A 21213-nucleotide genomic window follows, 5' to 3' on the forward strand; every position below is an offset into this window, starting at 1 on the left:
CACCCTTTCACTCATCCATCTACCCTTTCACCAAATCCAACCTTTCACTCATATATCCACACTTCCACCCATCTATCCATTGACACATCCATTCAGCCATTTACCCTTTCACTCAAGCCATCCTTTCACTCATCCATCCACTCTTCTTCCCATCCATCCATTCACTCATCTATCCAACCATTTAACCTTTCACTCATCAGCCATCCTTTCACTTTCTCATCCATCCTTTCACTTTCTCATCCATCCAAGCAGTCACTCATCCGTCCACTCATTCAACTTTTCACTCATCCATCCTTTCTTCAAGCTCTTCATCCTCCCTTTCACTCGTGTGCATTCTTTCACTTATCCATCTTTACATTCTGCTTTTCACTCATCCATGCACCGATTCACCCATCCATTCTTCCAATCATTCACCAATGCATTTACTCATCCATCCATTCTCCCATTCTCTCTCCATTCCCCTTTCACTTAGTCGCCCATCCTTCCATCCACTCTTCACCCATCCACACACTCATCCATTTATTCATCCACTCATGAATCCATCTATTGACCACATCACTTATCCATCCTTTCACTCATACAGCCATCTTTTCTCTCATCCATCCACCCTTTCAATCATCTATCCATCCTTTTGTCCATCTACCCTCCTTTTCACTCACTCATCCATCCTTATATCCACCTTTCACTCATCCATCCATCCTTTCACTTATCAATTCATCAATCCATCCATCATTTCTCTCAACCATCCACTCACCCATCATCCATCCTTTCACTCATCCATCCTGTCACTCATCCATCCTTTCACTCATCCATCCACCCTTTTAACCATTCATCTACCCTTCCATCCATCCATCTATTTACCCCCAACCATCCTTCCACTTACTCATCCATCCTCTCTCATAATCCATCCATTCTCCCTCTCACTCATTCATTCATCCTTTCACTGATCCATCCAGCCATTTACCAATTCCTTCACCTACTCACCCACCTTTTCCCATTAATTATGAGCTGAGCCTTTGTCTGCAGATTTGCAGACAGAAGATGTGGATCAAGAACTTCACCCCTGCTGTAGTTCCTAAAGCAAGAGGTGTGGTGGGAAGGGGGTGGGTTCACTATGCCCCTGCACATAGGCAATCTGAAAACTTGGAAGTCATGAGTCATGCATGAGGCTCAGTGCCAGGATGTGAGGCAACTGTGACATGGGGTTGTTTCCAGCGCTTTAAGTGGGATGAAAAAACTGGGGGTCTCTCCAAGGGGCGTGTCTGATGTAATTAAGGGCGTGGCTTAAAACACCCAAGCTAAAAATATGTGCTGAGCATAAGGTGCCCGACTGCTATTTTGCTGTTTCTATCACAGCATCCGGTAACCTTAGACCTACAACAAGCTATGACTATTGGCTTTGTCAATGGGTGTTAGTTGCATAAAAGAAATAAAAAAGCAGCAACTATGGCTTCGTTGTATAATATATTAAAAATGCTTCTGCTCTGAAATGATAAGACTGTGTAATAACTATAACCTCTTCTTTAACTTCTTTCTCCAGCTTCTTGTCATGAACTGGCACATAGCAGCATGGGCCTTTTTGTACAGTTGTTTTGCACATTTCGTCCATCTGACAGAATGTCCTGCCCTAGACCAAGGCAGGAGGAGGACCACCACATGCTGTATGAGCCCAGAATGGCCCATTGTCGGTCTGTATGGGGGCAATCAGCCACAGACAGAATGACAATGGGTGGGGTGGGATCTTCATGGACAACAGATGTGAGGTCCAAATTACGGACAGTCTGTGAAATTTACGGACGGTTGGTGACCATATTCTGAATACCCTTTGACCTCACTGGGCAGAAAGCTCATCACCCATTTGCTTCGAGCCTCCAGACTGACTATAACTTACCATCCCCAACCACACCTTTGATACAAAATGGTGGTCCAGGGTCTGATTGATACATGCAATGAAAAAGCTTACAGCATTTGTCAGGGATAAGGTCCCGAATTTTGAAACGACATTGCCCCCTATTTGCACCTACATCAAATAACAAGATTTACAGATAGGATCGAAAATTGGGGTACATAAAAGGTCATATGGAGTGAAATTATTTGGATGCATCCATTCTCACCAGTTGGTAAAGACTAGAAAACAATCAATAATACTATGTCAATATGAAACCTCCATGTCAACAAATCAATGCAAAATGATTAGATCAAAGAACGAAAAGAGCCTCAGAAGAAGACTTGTTCCCTGTGTCCAGGTAGCGATAAACTTCTTCGAGCACCTGCAGGATCTCTGGTGAACTGCTGAAGCTTTAATATAATATATATCAGAAACAATGGTTCCAGTGGCGCATTTAATGTATGATTGATAATCAATACAACATATGTTAGTCAATAACACTTTTAAGGGTTTTTAGGGGATGTCGGAGGGAAAAACAATACTCTTTACACTTATATTTCCATCAACATTTGTATTGTATTTCATCAGAAATAGATAAATATTTCCATACATGTAGTGTTCCAAGGAAAAGTGCAAAAGTGTCCCAAGCGTAAAGTGAGAACCAAGAGGTACATAAGAATACAATAAGGAGACAACAAGTGCAATATACACGGTTTCTTCAGGGAATATTATACAAGGGAAAGAAAACTACCATTGAGGCAATAATTATGACAGCAATGAATGTCACAGTGACTATCTAAGATCATAGGCACTATTTGTAGGGTTCGTATTCAGGGGGGCGTCGACAGCGTTTCGACCCTGTGAAGGATGTAGGGTCTCGTCAGGACTGGGGGATGTGGGACATCTAAATGTGGATGAGCTCAATCACTTTTTACAAGTGCCCACCATGCGTGAATAACGGAAGTAGAAACTTACAGTGGACCCGGCCGGAAACACTGTAGCGGTGCGATCGATGACAGGTGGGTCTGTGCGGGGGCGAGATGCCGGATTCAGAGGCAGGATGTGCCGTGTAAATGTCAAGCGGGGATGATACCCGGGAAGTAAGCGCGATCGCTCCTGTAGTCTCGCTCGGTCCGACTGCAGGGATGGGACTGAAGCTTTAATATAAGACATAACTTGTAATTGATCAATGACAATCCCACCCTCCAATCCCCCACGATAACTCTGAGTGATTTGTAATCAGGCCCAATGTGCTCAATACAGTTCCCCCCTAAAAAACGAAGAGCTGTAAAGGGGTGGAGGTCTTCTTGTTTGGTTTGGGGTCTCACAGCGAATCTTGAGAGACTGATGAACTACCTTAACCCTGTAATCCAGTGCCACTTTGGACCAAGTATCTGCAACAGGAACACCATTATTAATTATTAAAGAAACTGTCAGTGTACTTGAAGCAGTACTTAATTTCATCCGGTGTTTTCCAGTCAGTGCTGGGCTCCGCACTTGTCAACACCAGCGCTTTGTGACAGTCTGCCACAAGGTGGTGCTGTTTGGTGAACTTGGTTAACCTGGAGATTACCTCAACAGTTAATTATTAATTCAATATACATTAAAAACGGCTATTACCTGCAGCTCAAGCCATTCTTATAACTTTGGGGACCTAAAATATCCAAATTCTCACAGTTGTATGAGTGTGATGGGTAGTAGATGCGTTGGTATTATCACCGGCAGTATGGCAGGGGCAATGTGGGGTGTAAGCTGCAGACGCCTCCTGAAGAGAGCACTGGCACTAATTTTTTAGGTTGAGCCTACAGCAGCGCATGCGCTGTTGCTCGACATTTAGTAAGGGGCTTTTGGAAGTGCTACCCCGGCCTAAAGCATGCGTGCATGTGGCCTAATGCTTGTGCGTGTGGCCTAATGCTTGCGTGCATTTGCGCATGAACGCGTGCATTCACAGCCGCCATCGCGTCTTGCGGCCCTTATTGTCACCTCGGCTTGCACTCACCCCTCCTTTCTCCCCTTTTGGCCGCTTTCAGCCGGTTGGATGTTTTTTTATCTCTTCGTCGCATCGCTAGCCTTCCTCGCATCGCTGGCCTAATTACTTTCACTTTTGCAGCCATTGAAACATGGGCTTTGATTTATTCTTGTGGTACAAGTTCTTCAGACAACCACCGGAGTGCAACCAAACACTTCCATTGTAATCCTTATCGTTGGATTATTTTATGGCTTGTTAGAACTGACAGCAGGCGAAGCGCTTCGAACACTAACGAAGACGAGCCTCGCCTGCACGTGCTGACTTTACAGTCTACCAAAACAACCCCAGCTGTACCTTCTAGGAGCCCGTAGGCTCTCTGTGGTCGATTTACCAAACCTTTTACAAGACATGAGTGCAATTTTTTTTCTTTTGCTCTTACGTTCTCTTTATGCTCAATATTGAGTCCTTTGACCTTAATACAGCTTTCTGTGAGATCCTGTCATTCTTGCTTTCGTTACCATGGTTCCTATGTTACTGCCAACCCATGGTGGTTGTCCCATTTCTCTTCTTCCCCTCTTTCTAGACCTGCTACCCCTTACATGCACTGCTCACTGCTCCTTCTCTCTAATTCTCGCCTTACTTCACTTATATTTGTCACTTGCTATTTCCCCCCTAGTCCGTGCTTTCCCCTCTATCCTGGCTCACCCACTCTTTCCTTCTCATGCACTGCCTGTAAATCCATCCCCTCCCACCCGCCCACCCTTCCGGGCCTTTATCTCTGGCCCTCTCTGTCCAGCACCGGTTCCTGGCTATAATTCTGACAGAACATGCCCCGCCTTCTTTGTCACTGGTTCCTCTTTCTCTCATGAGCGCGCAGACACTCTTTGTCACTCCCTCCACCTTGCTCGCTCTCCAATATGCCGTAACTTCTCGTTCTCTCACATCAAGGTGCAAAAAGGCTGCGCCTGGAGACAATTCAGTTCGCGACACGTACGTGAAGTGCAAGCAGCAACAACAACCCGCACGGAAGCCGCACAATATCGTGTGCTTCCCAGTTCCAAGGTCGTCAGCTTGCGGCCGTCTTCTCTGTGCTGCCGTTATTTTACTGTTCCACGCTGGGTCAGGTGCTACATCTTACTTCATAACGGGTCTGTTCTCAATTTAAGGTAGCGTTAGCTTTTCACATTAAAACAATATGGTGTTAGGTGCCCACATGGTCATCCCCAATGCTTTTGTAACATGGTGTGCAAACTAGAATCCTGCAGCATTAAAGGGCGCATGAGGTATGTGGCAATATTCACTAAATTATTCGCCATGGAAGGCCATATTATGCAATTAAGTTATGCACCAGTGTGTGTGTGTCACTGTTTGTTTTTTTTTTTTTACATTTTAGCACACTTAAAATGATAGTATTATGAAATATGTAAAAGAAAGAGGACTACGTGCCTTCTTCCACCGAGCACACACCACCAGCCATCAGTGCACAATTTCTACAGGCACACACACCACCAGCCATCATTGCACACATCAATTGTTAATGCATCCACAATTAACTATTGTAGCAATTGCAATATAGCACACTTTAATTTTAAACATATTCATCTAAAGTACAGCATGCCACCATTGCTACAAAAATAAAGACACATTTTTGTGGCCTACAATTTATAGACTTTTGTTGCAATTGGTGTTGCAATATTTAGCAATGCCAATTGCTCAAACTTAATCAATGCGAGACCTATTGCATTGCAAATGTTTGTTTTTTATACAAATTGAGCACTTGTGGGTTTCATTTACTTAACGGTTTAAATGCGCTTTTGAAAGCCTGTGATTTCACATTTTCATAAGCAGGCCGAGTTCCAAGAGTGGGAGGGGCAGGAGAGCCATCAAGCCCGCTCACGGTCCTTTCAGAAGTGGAAATTCCTCTGTTTGTTTCTTTCTAAATGCTTTAAATGGGGCAGCAGCCCCACACTCTGCTTAACTTTCATGATAATAAGAAGGCTTTGGTACACTTTGAGATCCTGCGGACAGCTTTGAACTCAGCAGGAATGGAAGGTGATGTTAGCAGCCCAAACTGGCCCATTGTCATTCTACATGTGGCAATCAGCCACATACAGAATGACAATGGGCAGGGTGCGGCTGCTCTTGTGCTGGAGCATAAGTGCGAGGCGGCTCCTTCGGGGAGCTGAGGCCTCTCACAGGGGAACAGCTCTGCTACCTGCAAGGCCAAAATTACTGACAAAAGGCGTCCATTAAATGATCCTCATTGACAACGGACGTGAGGTCCAATTTACGGACAGTCTATGGAATTTACGGACGGTTGGTCGCCCTAGTCTGCAACCCTGCTGCTGCAGCGACCAGCCCACCTTTAGCACTACTGTCCATGCCCAGCAGAGAGCAAAACAACTCGCAACAAGCCCTGCCCACAAACAGACAGCGATGGGCTAAAAAAGAATGCAGACAGTAAAGCCTGGCGCAGTAAAACACGCACAGAATCCGAATTTGAGTGCATTGGGATTTGGCCTTGTATGGACTATAAATAGCTTTTGTAGCGTAGTGAGAGTAATTTTTTAATGGCTGTTTGTAGGGGAAGTGGTTCTGTAAAAAAATGGTAGGTTTATCACTCAACTCAATAGCACTTTGTAAATCTTAAGCGCTGAAAGACCAGCGCGGACGTGAAAGTTAAAGAGTATTCGTGCATGCAGAGCATTTGCCTTGCGGGAGCGAGCAGCAGCATGCGCGATAATTGCAAACAGATGGTGCCGCTGCTCGTTCCCGCAAGGCAAATGCTCTGCATGCACGAGTACTCATTGGAAAGAGTGCAAAACATGCACGTGTTTCCAATAAAGTACAGAGATATGCCAAGCGGTCCCTCCTATGCAACGCTTGTGCGCTGCATAGGCGAGACCTAAAAGCAGGTCTTTGGACAGTTTCTATGGGGCTCTCTATTTTTGCCCTCACCCTCAGGATAAAAAAAAAAACGTAACTCTGCAACAGTACCACCTTTTACTGCCTTTGCGGTAACTTCGAAGAGACTCATAGTTCTTTCACAGTCTCCTAATTTCAGAACCGAAGCATTTTCAAAATTCTAAAAACTGAAGCCATAGTTGTTGCTTATGTTTCTTATGCAACTAACAACCATTGGCTAAGTCAATAGTCTCCTGGCTTCTTGTAGGTGTAATTTTACTTGTATTATTTATCTGGATGCAATGACAGAAGCAGCAAATTACCAGTCAGCAGCACACAATGCTAAGCACACATGTGTAGCTTACTTTTTAAGGCATGTCCTAATTACATCAGCCACGCCCCTTTAAGAGACCCCACGGTGTTTTTCATTCAAAGTAAAGCCCTGTCTAGCACCCTTAATTCGCCAATAGTGGCGTTTGGCTCCCAACTCACGATTCTCTTGCATTATTGCGAAGAAATTGCGCCTCTATCTAAACACAACAGCAACGGCTCCAGTTCTAACAATGCATGCACACTCTGAGTACATAGGCAGATGGGCGGGTTGAATACACCTGCCAATAAACTGTGAGGTTGAAGGAAAATGATCGCAAATTTAAACCGGGGAAAAGCGCTAAAACAGCAAAGACAAAATGCCAGTGTCTGCAGTGTGCATCAGCCTCCGTCAGGATTGGCTGGAGATACGGAGCGGCCCTCTGACATCACTCGTCGGTCGCACTCTGCATTCCTGTCCTCACTCCGGCTTTATGTAACTTTCTCTGTTTGAAGTCGCATCACTCCTTCCCAGGGCGAGTGCACAGCCTGGGCTTCTGTGGGGAGATAGAGGAACTTTCAGCAGGAGAAGTCGCACATCCTTACTGGCACACCTCCCCAGCCCCCTCCAGAGTAGTACAGTCTGGGAAGGGGGGTGTCTCCCCTCGCAGCTGCCTCCAGCTATCCTCCAGCCAGCTGATTCTGGCAGTCCGGCTGGATGTTCCCATGGCGCGAGAAAAGGGCGCACCCTCGGGCAGTCTGAGCGTGAGGTGCCCTTGGAGTGAAGGGATACTGACTGCTGAGATTGCCTGTGCCGGTGCGTGCGTATGTGACGGAAGGTGCTGAATGTGGCAGCCCCATGTGTGTCGCTTTTGGGAAATGAGGGAGGTGACTGGTGTTAGTTACGTGGAGAGGGTGCTGCGAGGGAGAGGCGCTGGTTGCGCCAGTCACCGTGGTGTTGGGGGATTGCTTGTTGTAGAAATAGCTCCATGTTGATGTGCAGTTCTGAAGGAATGGGAAACTTGGCTCTTAATTTACCAGCATTATGTGGAGCTGCAATCATGTGGGGGTGAGAAATTGGCGCAGATTTGGGCAGTACACAGTGTGGTTGCTGTTGCGTGTGGGAAATTGGTGCTGATTGTGGAAGTTTATTGCACCCTCTACAGAGTAGGTGGGGGGCTGCTGACTGTGGTAGTCACCTGTGAGAGTGAGACAATCTGACTGAGTCAGCCCCCTAGGGAGGGCGGGAATGAGTGTGCGAGGGAGCTGAATGTTCCAGCCTCCTGGGGGAGGGGGCGGCCGGTGGTAGTCACTTGTGGGAGTGAGGCAGGCTGAATGTATCAGCCTTCAGGAGATGCAGTGGTGTAGTCGTAGGCTGCACTCCGCCTCGCACAGCGCTGCCTTCACTGCCCCCACACATTCGTCTTCCTCTTCCAGGCTGCCAAGGAGGAAGCTGCGAGCTGCATGAACCTGATGCTTCTCGTCTAACCACATCCGCGGCTCCGCCGACAGGCGCTGTCTCTACATTTTTCACATTCCCTCCATTTTGAAAGAGGACCTTAGAAGGGACGGTTTCGGGGGGTTTTCTCGCTCAGAAACATGGCGTACAGCCCGTGGCAGATCCTGTCGCCAGTGCAGTGGGCCAAGTGGACGTGGTCTGCTGTCCGTGGAGGCGCAGGGCAGGAGGAGCCGGAGGAGGAAGACGACGACCAACAGGCGGAGGACAAATCATTGAGGTCAGTACAGCGAGATCTGCCGGAGATCACAAGGTTCGTGTCAACACAGCTGCTGCTTGTGATCTCTCACGCTCAGTATAGCGCGCGACCCTGTGTAGCCAGTGTGGCCCCAACTTAACGATGCAGTTTAGTGCCCTCTGTTTCCTCTCTGTATACGGCGTTGATGTTTTTACTATCTAATGTAACCTTGTATCTGCACGGACAGCGTCTAGTATCTGTCTCCATCTTTAACATCAGCAGGTGGCAGGGCTGTTGGGCAGCGCTGATGGATGCCATGGGTGGGCTCTGGTTGGCGGAGCTAGGCAGGAAGTAGGGTGTGATGTGGCGCGTGCATTCCTAATCTTGTTTACAGTTACGACTCCGGAGAAATTGGCACATCAATGTTCACGGTGGTCACAGCACATACACATAACATACATGTCCATTTCAAGAGTGGATGCGGTAGTGGGGTGGGCTCCTAAGATACCCTTGGCTTTGCAGGGCTCGGTGCACGCGCTGCCCATGGCAATACGGATGGGAAGCGACCCCGGAAAAGGAATGTATCTGTGGAATGGGTGTTAGTGTCCTCGGTGCGCGCGAGCAGCTCTAGAAAGACTGCACCAGAGGTGGCATGGCTGCCGAGAGTCCAGATAAAAATAGCGAGGACAGAGGGACTCGTGCTAAGTGGATTGGTTAGCAGAAGTAAGCGGGTCTGAGGACTGCTTTTTAAATCAATAAGTCAGACAACAGCATTAGTTTTTGCTTCAGCACTTGGGCTAAGTATTGCAACGTATTGCCGAGTTTGTCCCCCGGGTATCGTTTGCCAATCATGTTATTCAGCGCAAGAAGCGGGTTACAAACTTGTTAGTGGCATGTCGCAAAATGATGCCCTCCCCCGGCGGATGTGAAGAGGGACCCAGGGTCTCACATATATTGCGCATGTGTTAATTGGCTTTGCTTGCCTCCCGCCCCCTTTCCACAGGGGCTTGTTAGGGTCCTCTAATTTTACATTCTATGGGAATAGTTGTGCTGACCAAGTAATTTCTTCTCACTCACTTGCTCACCAAGGGAACGACTTTTTTTTTTCCATCAGTTAAAGGCGTTGTATAGGTTGTGCGGCCAATCCCCGAAGGCTGCATAGACACTAATCTAGGTTGCACAGGTTCCCCATCCAAATTGTACAGGTACCCTTTGGAAATCACACAGTTGGCCCCTGAATACTGTATGGACAGATCATGGAGGCTTCAAAGATGGCATGTGAAAGTGGGAGGGTCAGTCCACCTTGGTGCCACTGCCTAACAATTGACGGACAGAATGTCAAACATTCACCCCAGCACAGAGATCTGGCCTAAATCCATTGTTGTTTTGTTCCCATGCCATTCCAGTTTAAACCCAGCCATCCTTTGCACACCTCAGAGACATGGCACACTTAGCACCTGGAGACATCATTATCTGTTAGAGACTGTATGCTTGGCCATGGAAATCGCATGACCAACCCCAAGAATTGTCTTCATGATGCGGACTGCAAGACAACTGAAGCCTGAGCTACAAACCCCTATAGGCTGCAAGGTCAGGAGGTGGAGTTCTCAAAGTGGAGGCATGGATGTGTCTTTACACCTTCCAACATATAAATAAATGTCTTCCCTGTAGGTTGTCCCTTTGGGGGCCATGGCGTTCCCATTGTTCTGGCATGGCTTGCCCAATGAGCTGGCACATCTAGGCGCTAGAGCTTGTATGGTTGAATCCCAGAACTTGTATCATCTTTGATTGGCTGCAACACAGCCAGGCCATAGAGAAGAGCCACTCAACAGTTAGCTGCAGGCAAACATTGGAGGGTATGAAGTCGGTCCAAAGAGATGGCTGAAAAACTGTTTGCAGGACGCTTTACATTGTGGATTGATGGACACTTGGTATTAGGCAAGCTGATGTAGCCAGGGCAGTCTGCTCTGACTAGAAGGTCCAAAATAGCAAATTTAGGACCCAAAACCGCAGGCTTTGCCCTAAGATCCACATCTCAGGTTCTGCTAGTGACTGGATTTTTTGTTACCTGACCGAATCTACCTCAATATGGATTTGTCTTGAAGAGATGTACATTCCAGTTTTTTGCAGAATGCAACTTCGTTTTTAGTAAAAAAAATATTTATTTAGTTTAGCAGAAATATGAATGAGATGGTAAATTCTGTTCAAAGATGTATATTTCACTCCCAAAATAACGTTATACAAAACATCGAGTTATAAAACCTATTCTCTGGCAATTCCAAATTTATAACGTTGAACAGTAGAGCCGTTGCTGTTAATGAGCACATTGAGTACCAGCTCCTGACTACTAGTATGATGGGATCACTTCTGGCATGATGGAATTAACACTACCCCTTTGTAGGCCCTGTAATTCATATGCATGTGCCTATGCCTGGCCCTTTACCCCTCGCCAGTATGCTGACCGATGCCATGAACCCAAAAATAGGGCTTCCAGTCAACAACATTCTGTACCAGCTTAAAGCCAAAATAATATAATATAATAATAATCCACATTTGTAAAGCGCACAATCACCCCTAAGGGTCTCTAGGCGCTGGGGGCCGTCGGGAAGATTAAGCGAGCTATTGCCCAGAGTCACATGGTGCAAGGGCTAACCTGCCGCCGGAGCCGGGGATCGAACCCTGATCCCCAGATTCCAGCGTCAGTCGCCCTGGCCGCGGCGCCACACCTCTCCCCAACTATATAAAAGTGACAAAATAATCAAAAAGTTTGAAATACATCACGACAAACAAAAATGCCACATAACCTGTAATAGTATAACAATGGTGTTAACTGTGCACCACTGAAGAGTATACACATCCTCTGCTAGGAATGTGCCCCCTGTTGTTTCACCCTCTGCTTGATCATGCCCTCATCCTGAATGTTATACCCAAGGCTACTGTAATTATGTATCAGGAGAGGACCAGATAATGCTGCTGGGTTGACAACTTAAACTGCAAGTAATTCGATGTAATCCTTGCTCCTTGAGCCCACCACCTTCAGCCGAGAACGGTACATGCGCCAGTCATTCTTCAGTAGTGCCAGAAGTATCTGGAACTCCTTACCTCCCGTCCTCCGCCTAACCACCTATCTTGTCACCTCAAAAAGTACCTCAACCTCCTCCTATTGGACAGGCACCTCGGCTGAACACCCTGGACCGTGCTTAAGTACTCTCTACCAGAATACGAACTACCTTCGGTATGTGTTCCCACCATCTTAATCGATGCTTGAACTGTGTACGGCCTCTGACCAATCTGCAGCAATTGCCCTAGTTGCATATACCTATTCAAATGTGTGAATGTAATTATTATAACTGTAACTCGCTGTACACGTGTATCATGCTACTGTTGTAAAGCACTGTGATGCCTTTGGGCCATGTCTGGCTATATACAATTGCAAAAATAAATAAAAGTGGTACATTTTGTGTCAGTGCTACTATTTTTTTTGCAGTTTTTATGCAAGTAACACTATAAGCAAACGTTTCACTTTACTGTTATCAGTTATCATCTTAAGTACAGCAATTGGCAACTGAAATGCGTCCAGCTAAACTGTGCAATGGGCTTACCATTGCACACCAACGCCTGGTCGAAGCTTTTATAGTTTCTCAGATGTGATGTCCTCAGTGATGTAGAAACACTTGTATGGGGCGCTTAGAGACGCCGAAACCCTTATGTACAAATAATGCACCACCCAGAACTTTAGCAACACGTCTAAACTCACAGGTATTTTAGAAGACAAATACGTTAAAACCAGGAGTGTCCAACTCTGGTCCAGGAGGGCCGGCTCCAGGCCCTTCTCGGCCCTTCTCAGGGTGGTCAGTGACTAGATAATTAAGTTACATTAGATTCATTGTATGTACATTTATTTTATGTGGAAAGCTGAAAGGGATGGCCCTTCTGGGCTGACGTTGGACAGCCCTGCAGTAAAATATTGTTTTGTTGTTTGTGTTGCTGGTTAAAACGCTTTCACAAGCAGCAGCATGTTTCCCGCCCTCTTCGCTCCAGCCTGGCTAGAGTCTGGGACTAGTGTGTCAGGGGAGAACTAGCTCTGGAATTCGAAGAATGCGTCCGGCTGCTGTTGACAGGAGTCGCTCACCTTGTTTTTCTCCCCCCTCCCAACAGCTCGGACTCTGAAGGCAACTTTGACACACCTGAAGCGGAAACTCCAGTTCCATCTCCAGTGCGCGAGCCCTACGACCCGCCCCCAGGGCCGCAGGAGCCCCAACACCAAGCTCACGGTGAGTACATATTGCTTTGCATGGCTCGCGCACCATCCCTGCGCTGTTATTTGAATTTATTTGGTTGTGCTGCAGGTGTCAGATGTGCTCTGAGGCTTGTCGACCTCTGGTTACATCACCAGAGAACAATAGCTGTATATTTCAATGGTTGGTAGTTTTTATTTGTTTTATTTTAGACATAACTCTCCTCCGAGTTCCACGTAGGGTTGCCTCAGTTTTAATCATTACTTACCTTTGAAATAGTAGACTGTCACTCTGCCCTACAAACAGCACCCTTCCCAAGCTAGTTGTTCTTCCTTTCCTTTTTTTTTTTTTTTTTTTTTTACAGGACAAAAACAGGTTTTATATTTATGAAAGAACAAACATACAAAAAGGCGAGAGTGTATCACTGAAGGTCAGCCCAAGGGACGCAAGGGGAGGACAGCAGCGGAAGTGCAGTAGCAATATCCTAAGCACTAAGGAGTGCGGAGTGGGGGGGGGGGGGGGGGCAGAGATCAGGAAGAAGAAGGGGGGGAGAGCCGGAGACACCAGCTCAGTCCCTATATGAAGATTCCGGGAACGCTAGCCTAAGGAGACAGGGTAATCTCGATAGTGTCCACAAGGGGAGGAGTACAAATGTCTCCACGGTATTCGTTCCATTGACCCCACACCTTCACCCATGCCCTGGGTCTGCCCCTGGCCACATAGACAGTTTTCTCACGGAACATGGACCAATCCATGTTATTCTCCCATTGCGAGAGGGCAGGGGGCCTGGAGGCCCCCCAAAGTTGCGCAATATCTCGCTTCGCAATCATATAGCCCAGGGTGGCCCATCTAGTCTGTGCCACCGAATAGTCCGTGGGCTCCCAAACATTCAAAAGACAGCGACGAGGTTCCGGACGCAAGGATATCCCTGTCACCACATTCATCAAATCAAGCACAGCCACCCAATAAGCAGCCACCATCGGGCACTCCCAAAGAATATGCAGGAAATTAGCACGCAAACCACATCCACGCTTACACAGTCCATCGGAGGAAAAGCCCATCACTATCAGTCGCGGTCCCGTCACGTACACCCGATGAAGGATCTTCAATTGGACCAAACGGAGACGAGCCGGTATAGCCACCTCCTTCGGAGAGGAGAGGGCCGATTGCCAATCCTCATCATCAAGTTCCAACCCATCTCCCATCCACTGTTCCCGAAGTCGGGCCAATAAGTCAGTCCGATTGTTAATCAACTTTTTATAGATCAGGGAGATAGTGCTATCAGGAAGATGTTCGTCAAGGATACGGTCTTCAAGTGGAGAAGAGTCAGGCGGAATCTCACCAGGAGCAAACACCGAAACCAAAGCGTGCCTGATCTGTAAATAACGAAAGAATTCCCGACTACTCAGGCCGTATTCAGCCTGGAGGGCCTGAAACGGGCGCACAGAACCCTTAGAGTATATATCCCCCACTTTAGAGATCCCAATCAAGTCCCAACGGTCAAAACCCTTGGAAGACCAAAGACCGCCCAGACGTTCCGAAGCATAAAGCGGCGTCGCCAACGTCAAGCGATCCTCCCAGCCCAGGCTCACATTCGCAGCACGCCACACCGTCAAAGTAGGTCCCACAAGATGGCGCCCAGCGGAACGAGAATAGAGCACTCTGTTAAAGTCACCTCCCGGAAGCTGAAGTTTATCCATCTCAAACGCCGGATTACGACCCGGCGAGAACATAGCATGATTAATAGCGGACAGATGGGAAGCCCAGTAGTATCTCTTAATATCGGGGAGCGCCATGCCCCCATCGTACCACGGGATGGAAAGTTTCGCGAGAGCAATGCGCGGTCGCCCATCCCAAATAAGTTGCCTCTGAAGGCTCTCGATCTCCCGAAAATAGGTCTTGGGGATAGGATCATAATAATTCTGGAGAGCGTAGAGAAACCGCGGTAGTGACATCATCTTAAACAGGGCCGCCCGACCCAGTGGAGACAGGGGAAGTTTGCGCCAGCGGGCAACGTCCAAACGGAGCCTAAGCAACGGGGGAAGGAGATTACGATCAAAACGAAGGGACGGATCCAAGGTAACAAAAACTCCCAAGTATTTGAAACCATCCCGGACCACCTGAAGAGGAAGTCTACTCGGCAACGGAGGCAAGATACCAGATAAAACGTATACACAGGATTTAGACCAGTTGATGACGAGGCCTGAGTTAGCGCCAAAGGACGCAAGAACGTCAAATAAAACAGATAAAGACTTGCAAGGAGAAGTAAGATACAAGAGGATGTCGTCCGCATAAAGCGAGACGCGGTCTTCGAAATCCGGGGCCCAACGAATACCTTTAAGGGACGGCTCCCAACGGAGCCAGGCCGCCAACGGTTCAAGAGCGAGCGCGAACAACAGAGGGGACAAGGGGCAACCCTGACGGGTACCCCTGCCCAAGGAGAAGGGGGCCGACACTCTACCGTTCACTACAACTTGCGCCAGAGGTTCCGCGTACAACAGCCTAACCCAGCTAATAAACTCGCACCCGAATCCAAATTTCTCAAGTGTCGCCCATAAATAGGGCCACTCCACAGTATCAAAGGCCATGGAGGCATCCAGGGACGCCAAAATGGCCGGTTCAGTCAAAAGCCCCGCCCTCGCCAGCGCGCCGTGGAGGCGACGTAAATTCAGAGCAGTGTTGCGATGCGGGATAAAGCCAGATTGATCCGGATGGACCAGCTCCCCAAGAACCGAAAGGAGACGGGTCGCCAAAAGTTTAGCCAACACCTTAGGTTCAACATTTAGGAGGGATATGGGCCTATACGAGGAACAGAGGTCACGCGGTTTACCCTCTTTGGGAATGACGACGATTGTCGCCAGACGCTGATCATAAGGAAGCATGTTCCGCTCACGAGATTCTAGAAACATGGCGCGGAGATACGGCGCCACCTTATCGGGGCGTAATTTGTACAACTCAATAGGCAAACCGTTCGGGCCCAATGCTTTGCCCGAACGGAGCGATCGAACTGCATCGGCTATCTCATCATTCGTAAAAGGGGAGTCCAAAGCAATACGGTCCAAGTCGGTGACACAGGGCAAAGCGATATCACGCAGAAGAAGGCGGGAGTCGGCAACATCCCTCACAGACACGGGAGCATATACCACACGGAAATATTCCGCAAAACGATCAACAATGGCGGTCGGATCAATCACACTCTCACCACTCGCAGACTGAATCACGGGCACCACACGATTGACTCTTTCTTTCTTGTCCAACCACGCTAGGAGTTTGCCCGCCTTGTCACCCACATCGTACAATCTGCCCTGCTGCTCACGAAACATCACCTTTGCAGCGTCAGTGACCAGAGATTTATATGCAAACTGTTTTAGACCCAGGGCATGGAGTTTCTCAGGCGTGACACCGGATTCCAACTCGTCCTCCAAAGCAGAGATCTCCCCCTCAAGGTCCACCACCTCCCTCCTCCCAGCCCTCTTAGCTTCAACAATCAAGGAAAGGGCCTGTCCACGAATCACAGTTTTAAAGGCTTCCCACAGGGACACCGCCGAAGAGACCGATCCCTCGTTTTCCAGGAAATATGCATCCATGGATTTGAGCAAGAGGGTACGAGTCTCAGGGGAGGAAAGATACCAAGGGTTAATGGGAGCCAATCGGCCCGCCGTCTCTACCCCAACCTCAAAACGAAGCCAGAGCGGCGAGTGATCAGAAATACCCCTCGGCAAATGTAAAATCTCACGAACCGCCGACGATTGGGCTGCGGGCATCAGGAAATAATCCAGCCGAGACAGACTGCCATGAGCCCCAGAATGGAAGGTGTATTGGAGCTGAGTAGGATGCAACAGTCGCCAGCAGTCCACCAGGCCAAAGGTATCTAAAAACCCACCCAACCACTGCTGAGCCTGCGGGGTATCTCTAGGGGGATGGCGATCGTGAAGGCCGGAAAGCACCGAATTAAAATCACCGGCCAGAAAGAGAGTACTATCAGGGAGATCTAACAAAACACGGCCCAAGTCAGTAAAAGTAGAGGCCTGCAAACCCGGGGGAACATAAACATTGAAGAGAGATAGGGTGCGGCCCTCATACCTACCCACCAGGACAGTATATCTCCCACGGTCATCATGAATCACCTCATCGATCGCCAGGGGGAGGGAGGTTCGAACAAGAATACCCACACCCCTAGATCCGGAGGTAAACCCCGAGTGCGCCACAAGGCGGTAGCCCCATCTATTCATTGCATAACAAACATTACCAATCAAATGGGTTTCTTGCATGAAAACAATGTCCGGTGACAAACGTCGTATACATTTTAAAACCACACTGCGCTTAATACGATCTCCCAGGCCATTAACGTTCCAGGAAAGAAATTTCAACCCTCTACCCCCCATCCCAGCCGCCCGAGCCAAGACCCCTCGTCCATGAGCTAGACATCAGAAACAGCAGCAAACACAGGAGCAACTCGCCTTGAAAACAACACACAGAAAAGAAAAAACTTCCCAACCCCCCTCCCCCAAACTGAAGAGAAACACCCCCCACCCTGCACCCCTGCAAAAAGCTAAAGAGCCACCCCAACCTGCAGTGTGCCTGTCGCCCAAGAACCCCTATTCTACACAAAGACCCCGGAGGAGGAAAGGTCTCCGTTCCATCCACCCCCCGACCTCAGCAAGAACAAAAATAACAAACGAAAGACAGAATGATCACAATGTAGAGGGACGCCGGCCAACACTCCTGAGAATGTATGCAAAATAAGACATAAGAGCCGAACAGTTAGATCTCCACACCACCTTCGGCACCACCAGGGTGAGCGGCGGAGTCCGTCTCAGGAGGACGGTCAGGCAATGAGTCCAGCCAGTCATTAACAGCATCTGGCCGATCAAAGAAAAGGGTACGCTCATTGTATTCGACCCGGAGTCTGGTGGGAAAGAGCATGGCGTAACGTAGGCCCCGATCCCGGAGACGTTTCTTGGCACCACGAAACTCCATACGTTGTCTCTGAACCTGTTGGGAAAAGTCCGGGTAAAAGTTCACCGTAGCATTCTCAAAGGCCACCGGGCCCTTCACCCGCGAGGCCTGCAGGATAGCGTCCCGGTCTCTATAATGAAAAAGCTTCGCTACAATGGGTCTCGGCGGGGCTCCCGGCTTGACTTTGCCCCCTGGAACACGATGTGCGCGTTCCACCGTGAAAAATTTTGTGAGACCAGAAGGGGCCAGATGGTTCAAGACCAGATCCTCAACCAGGAGATCCACCGAGTGGGGTTCAGGGTTTTCCGGTACACCAACCAGGCGAACATTGCAGCGACGCGCCCTATTTTCAAAGTCCTCCAGGCGACGGGTCATGAAGTCGTTCCCCCGACGGAGATTTCCAATCTCTGTTTGGAGCTCCGAGACGTCATTCGTAAGGCTAGAGGATTTAATATCCAGTGATTGTACCCTCTCATTCGTCTTGCCGAGATCAGCACGAATCAGATTCACCTCAATAGCCACGGTGTCAAGTTTGTGGGCCAAGGCCTCGTACTGTAGGCCGATGGATTCCCTCACACCCGAGATGGCGCCCATGATATCCTGTAGGGAGGGCTCCGCCGACTCTTCCAAAACTCGTTCGGACGCTATACTAGAACCAGGCAGGGCAGCTCCGGGGGACCCCTTAGAATGGGTATAACGGTCCATGACATTTGATTGAACTGGAGCTCCGCGCAGAGGTGTTTTCGTCTTGCGCGTCTCTCTGTCCCCTCTGCCCGCCATTTTGAAGATGCGTCACAGGACAAGCCACCAGGTCGACGGGCCCGACACCCAAAGTACAGGATCAAAAGTAGATGAAAAAGGGGGCACAACTCGGGTAGAGGTCGCCAAGCCAGCAAATAGGTCACACGAGAGCCCAACAGCCGATCAGCCTCCAAGTCTCAGTCGCAACACGACATCCACATCCGTGGCCCAAGTCGGAAAGGAATCGAAACCGAAACTTAGGAAGGGGGGACCCGCAAGGCCAGATCTCCTGCCGTTGTTGTTCAATTGCAGGACGGCTACAGAACCGCACCCCGTCCCGGGCGCACCTCAAGGGCGGAGCCCAAAAGTTCAGAGCACCATATCTCAGGAATACGAGATCCAAATCGATTTCTGAAAAGTGCCAGGGTAATCAGCCAAACGTCCCCTACACGAATTCTTGCAAGAAATCAGGATTCAGCCAGGATAAAATGCCGGGAGCGGCGAGGGTCCGGAGAGCGCTGTGCTCAAGCGGCCATCTCGGATGCCCGCCAAGCTCCTCCCTCTTCCTTTCCTGTTATTATGATCACCCTCTATGTAAGGGGGACACACTTTCCCCTTCCTTCCTGTAATATTTAAGCTCCCATCTCCACCATGAAGACTGAGAGCATGAGGGAGGGAATAAAGTAAAGGGACGAAGAATGCAGAATTGGAGAAATTAATGTGTCTGGCAAATAATCGAGGCTTTGTCTATTCACCTGCTCCAAGTGCCATTCCTTTTGCAGAACTACCAAAGCAAATCAACTTCTTTGCAACCCTGTCACAAACAAAATACTAAACAAAACCAGGAGATAATGCAAACAATGCAAAAACACATACTTTATTATGTCGGGAACATAGCTCCTGTTAATAGTTGCACTTTCATACTGATTATTATTCTGTGGCCACAATTGATGCTCTCTTCTGCCCATGAGCCGCCATTCCTCTGGTGGAGTGAGCCTGAACAGTCCCAGCTAATGATTTTCCTGCCTGAGACTAGGCCAACATAATTACCACTTTTATCCATCTGCTAAATGATGACACAAATGATGTGAAGTCTTTCTTGGGTGGGCCAACATTAACAATAAAAAAAGTTCTGAAATTTGCAGGGTAATAGATGTTCGAATTAATCAACTCAGTGATACTCTCCACATCAAACTAGAGATAAAAAGCGGAGTTAGGCACTGAAATCTGAAGTAGTGTCGCTGAGGTAGCCCACAGACTTTCACAGTAGAACATTTTCCCACGGATATGTTGTGATGGCTACATCTGCAGGTCAAGTGAGGCAGCAAGAAAGGGAGCTCGGTATGTTGATGCTTCAGATGCAGATATAGAAATTTATTCAGTAGACCTCAGCTGCCATTATTGGAAAGATAACACAGATCGTTTATGTTGAGCTTTGTCTGTACTGAGCAGGTTCCAGGTCTAAATTCTACTAGGATAACCCAATTTGGATCAACCCATTGGACTGATGTGTTTGTTGCAGAGATGCAGGTGTAACCTTCAAATTACAGATTCTTATTTTTGTACATTACATACATTGAGTTGTCACTGATTCTGATATCCATTCAGTAGACAGGTTATATTGCTTGCTTCTCTTGAAGAGAGGATTTATTCATTCTCAGGGTGTTTTATAGCACCGACCAAGCCTGAAGGACTTGGGAGCACTGCACAATTGCAATACACAAGAAACGGGTGCACTGAAAACATCTTTCTAGATAGTCATGTGTGCATATAAGAATATTATAGGCAAATGCAAGAAAGTTGTTCATGCAAGTAAAGGATCATTGGCATGGTAAAGTTAGGGAGACTGGTCCTTGCAAGAGCAGAGGAGCACATGGTATAAACTTGATAGATATGTACAACATTTAACTTGTAATAATATACTGAAATGAGTCAGGATCGCTTGGCAAATAGAGATTGGTGGCAGGTCATCATTCCATGTGCAGGTAACTGTAAAGCACCATTGAAGAAAATGTCACCATTGTGCATACATTACTTAGAATAAGTCACAATTGGCCAATATAGTGTCTGAGTATTTACATGTTATATTAACGTTGGAAATAGTCAGCAGCAAATTAGAAAGCCAGGGTTAGTGTATGAATCACATGGGCATAACTTGGTGATTACTGGTAGGCAAGAATCTTTGGAGTTCATGTTTGAAGGAGATCTTTCCTTAAGGGGTGAGAATACCATAGTTTCAGGGCCGCCCTGGGGAAAGTGCTAACAAGTGTTTTGTGTTTTCGTTTAGGGACTTCTATAATGAAGCACATTTGCTGGTAGAAGCTCAACCCTACTCAGAAATATTTGTATGCTCATTAACTGCTTTCTAAGCAGAGCTACTGGAATTATGTGATTCCCAAGTGTTTTCTGAGTATTTAAGGAATGTCTCATTTACCACATAGACCATTATCTGCTACGTATTCTGCAGATTATGGCAACGTTTGCTTCTATCTCATACGGATCAAAAGTTAA

The 21213-nt window shown here is 47.8% G+C and overlaps 1 protein-coding gene across 11 annotated transcripts in view; it reads left to right on the forward strand.

Moving 5' to 3' along the window:
• Window positions 1-21213, forward strand: part of TACC1 (transforming acidic coiled-coil containing protein 1) — an 875899-nt gene that overhangs the window by 493242 nt on the left and 361444 nt on the right. For 7 of the 11 annotated variants that reach the window (XM_078666332.1, XM_078666333.1, XM_078666330.1 and 4 more), the window contains one exon: window positions 12923-13038. Coding sequence is in view for 7 of the 11 variants with exons in the window: in XM_078666327.1 (XP_078522453.1) it covers window positions 12923-13038 (116 nt within the window). In the remaining 4 variants the exon portion in view is untranslated. Of the gene's footprint in view, window positions 1-7564; window positions 8807-12922; window positions 13039-21213 lie in introns of those variants that run through there. The other 4 variants (XM_078666323.1, XM_078666326.1, XM_078666324.1 and 1 more) reach the window with 4 other exon arrangements.

The sequence above is a fragment of the Lissotriton helveticus genome, chromosome 11 (genome assembly GCF_964261635.1).
Source record: "Lissotriton helveticus chromosome 11, aLisHel1.1, whole genome shotgun sequence".
In the NCBI taxonomy this organism is placed as follows: domain Eukaryota; kingdom Metazoa; phylum Chordata; class Amphibia; order Caudata; family Salamandridae; genus Lissotriton; species Lissotriton helveticus.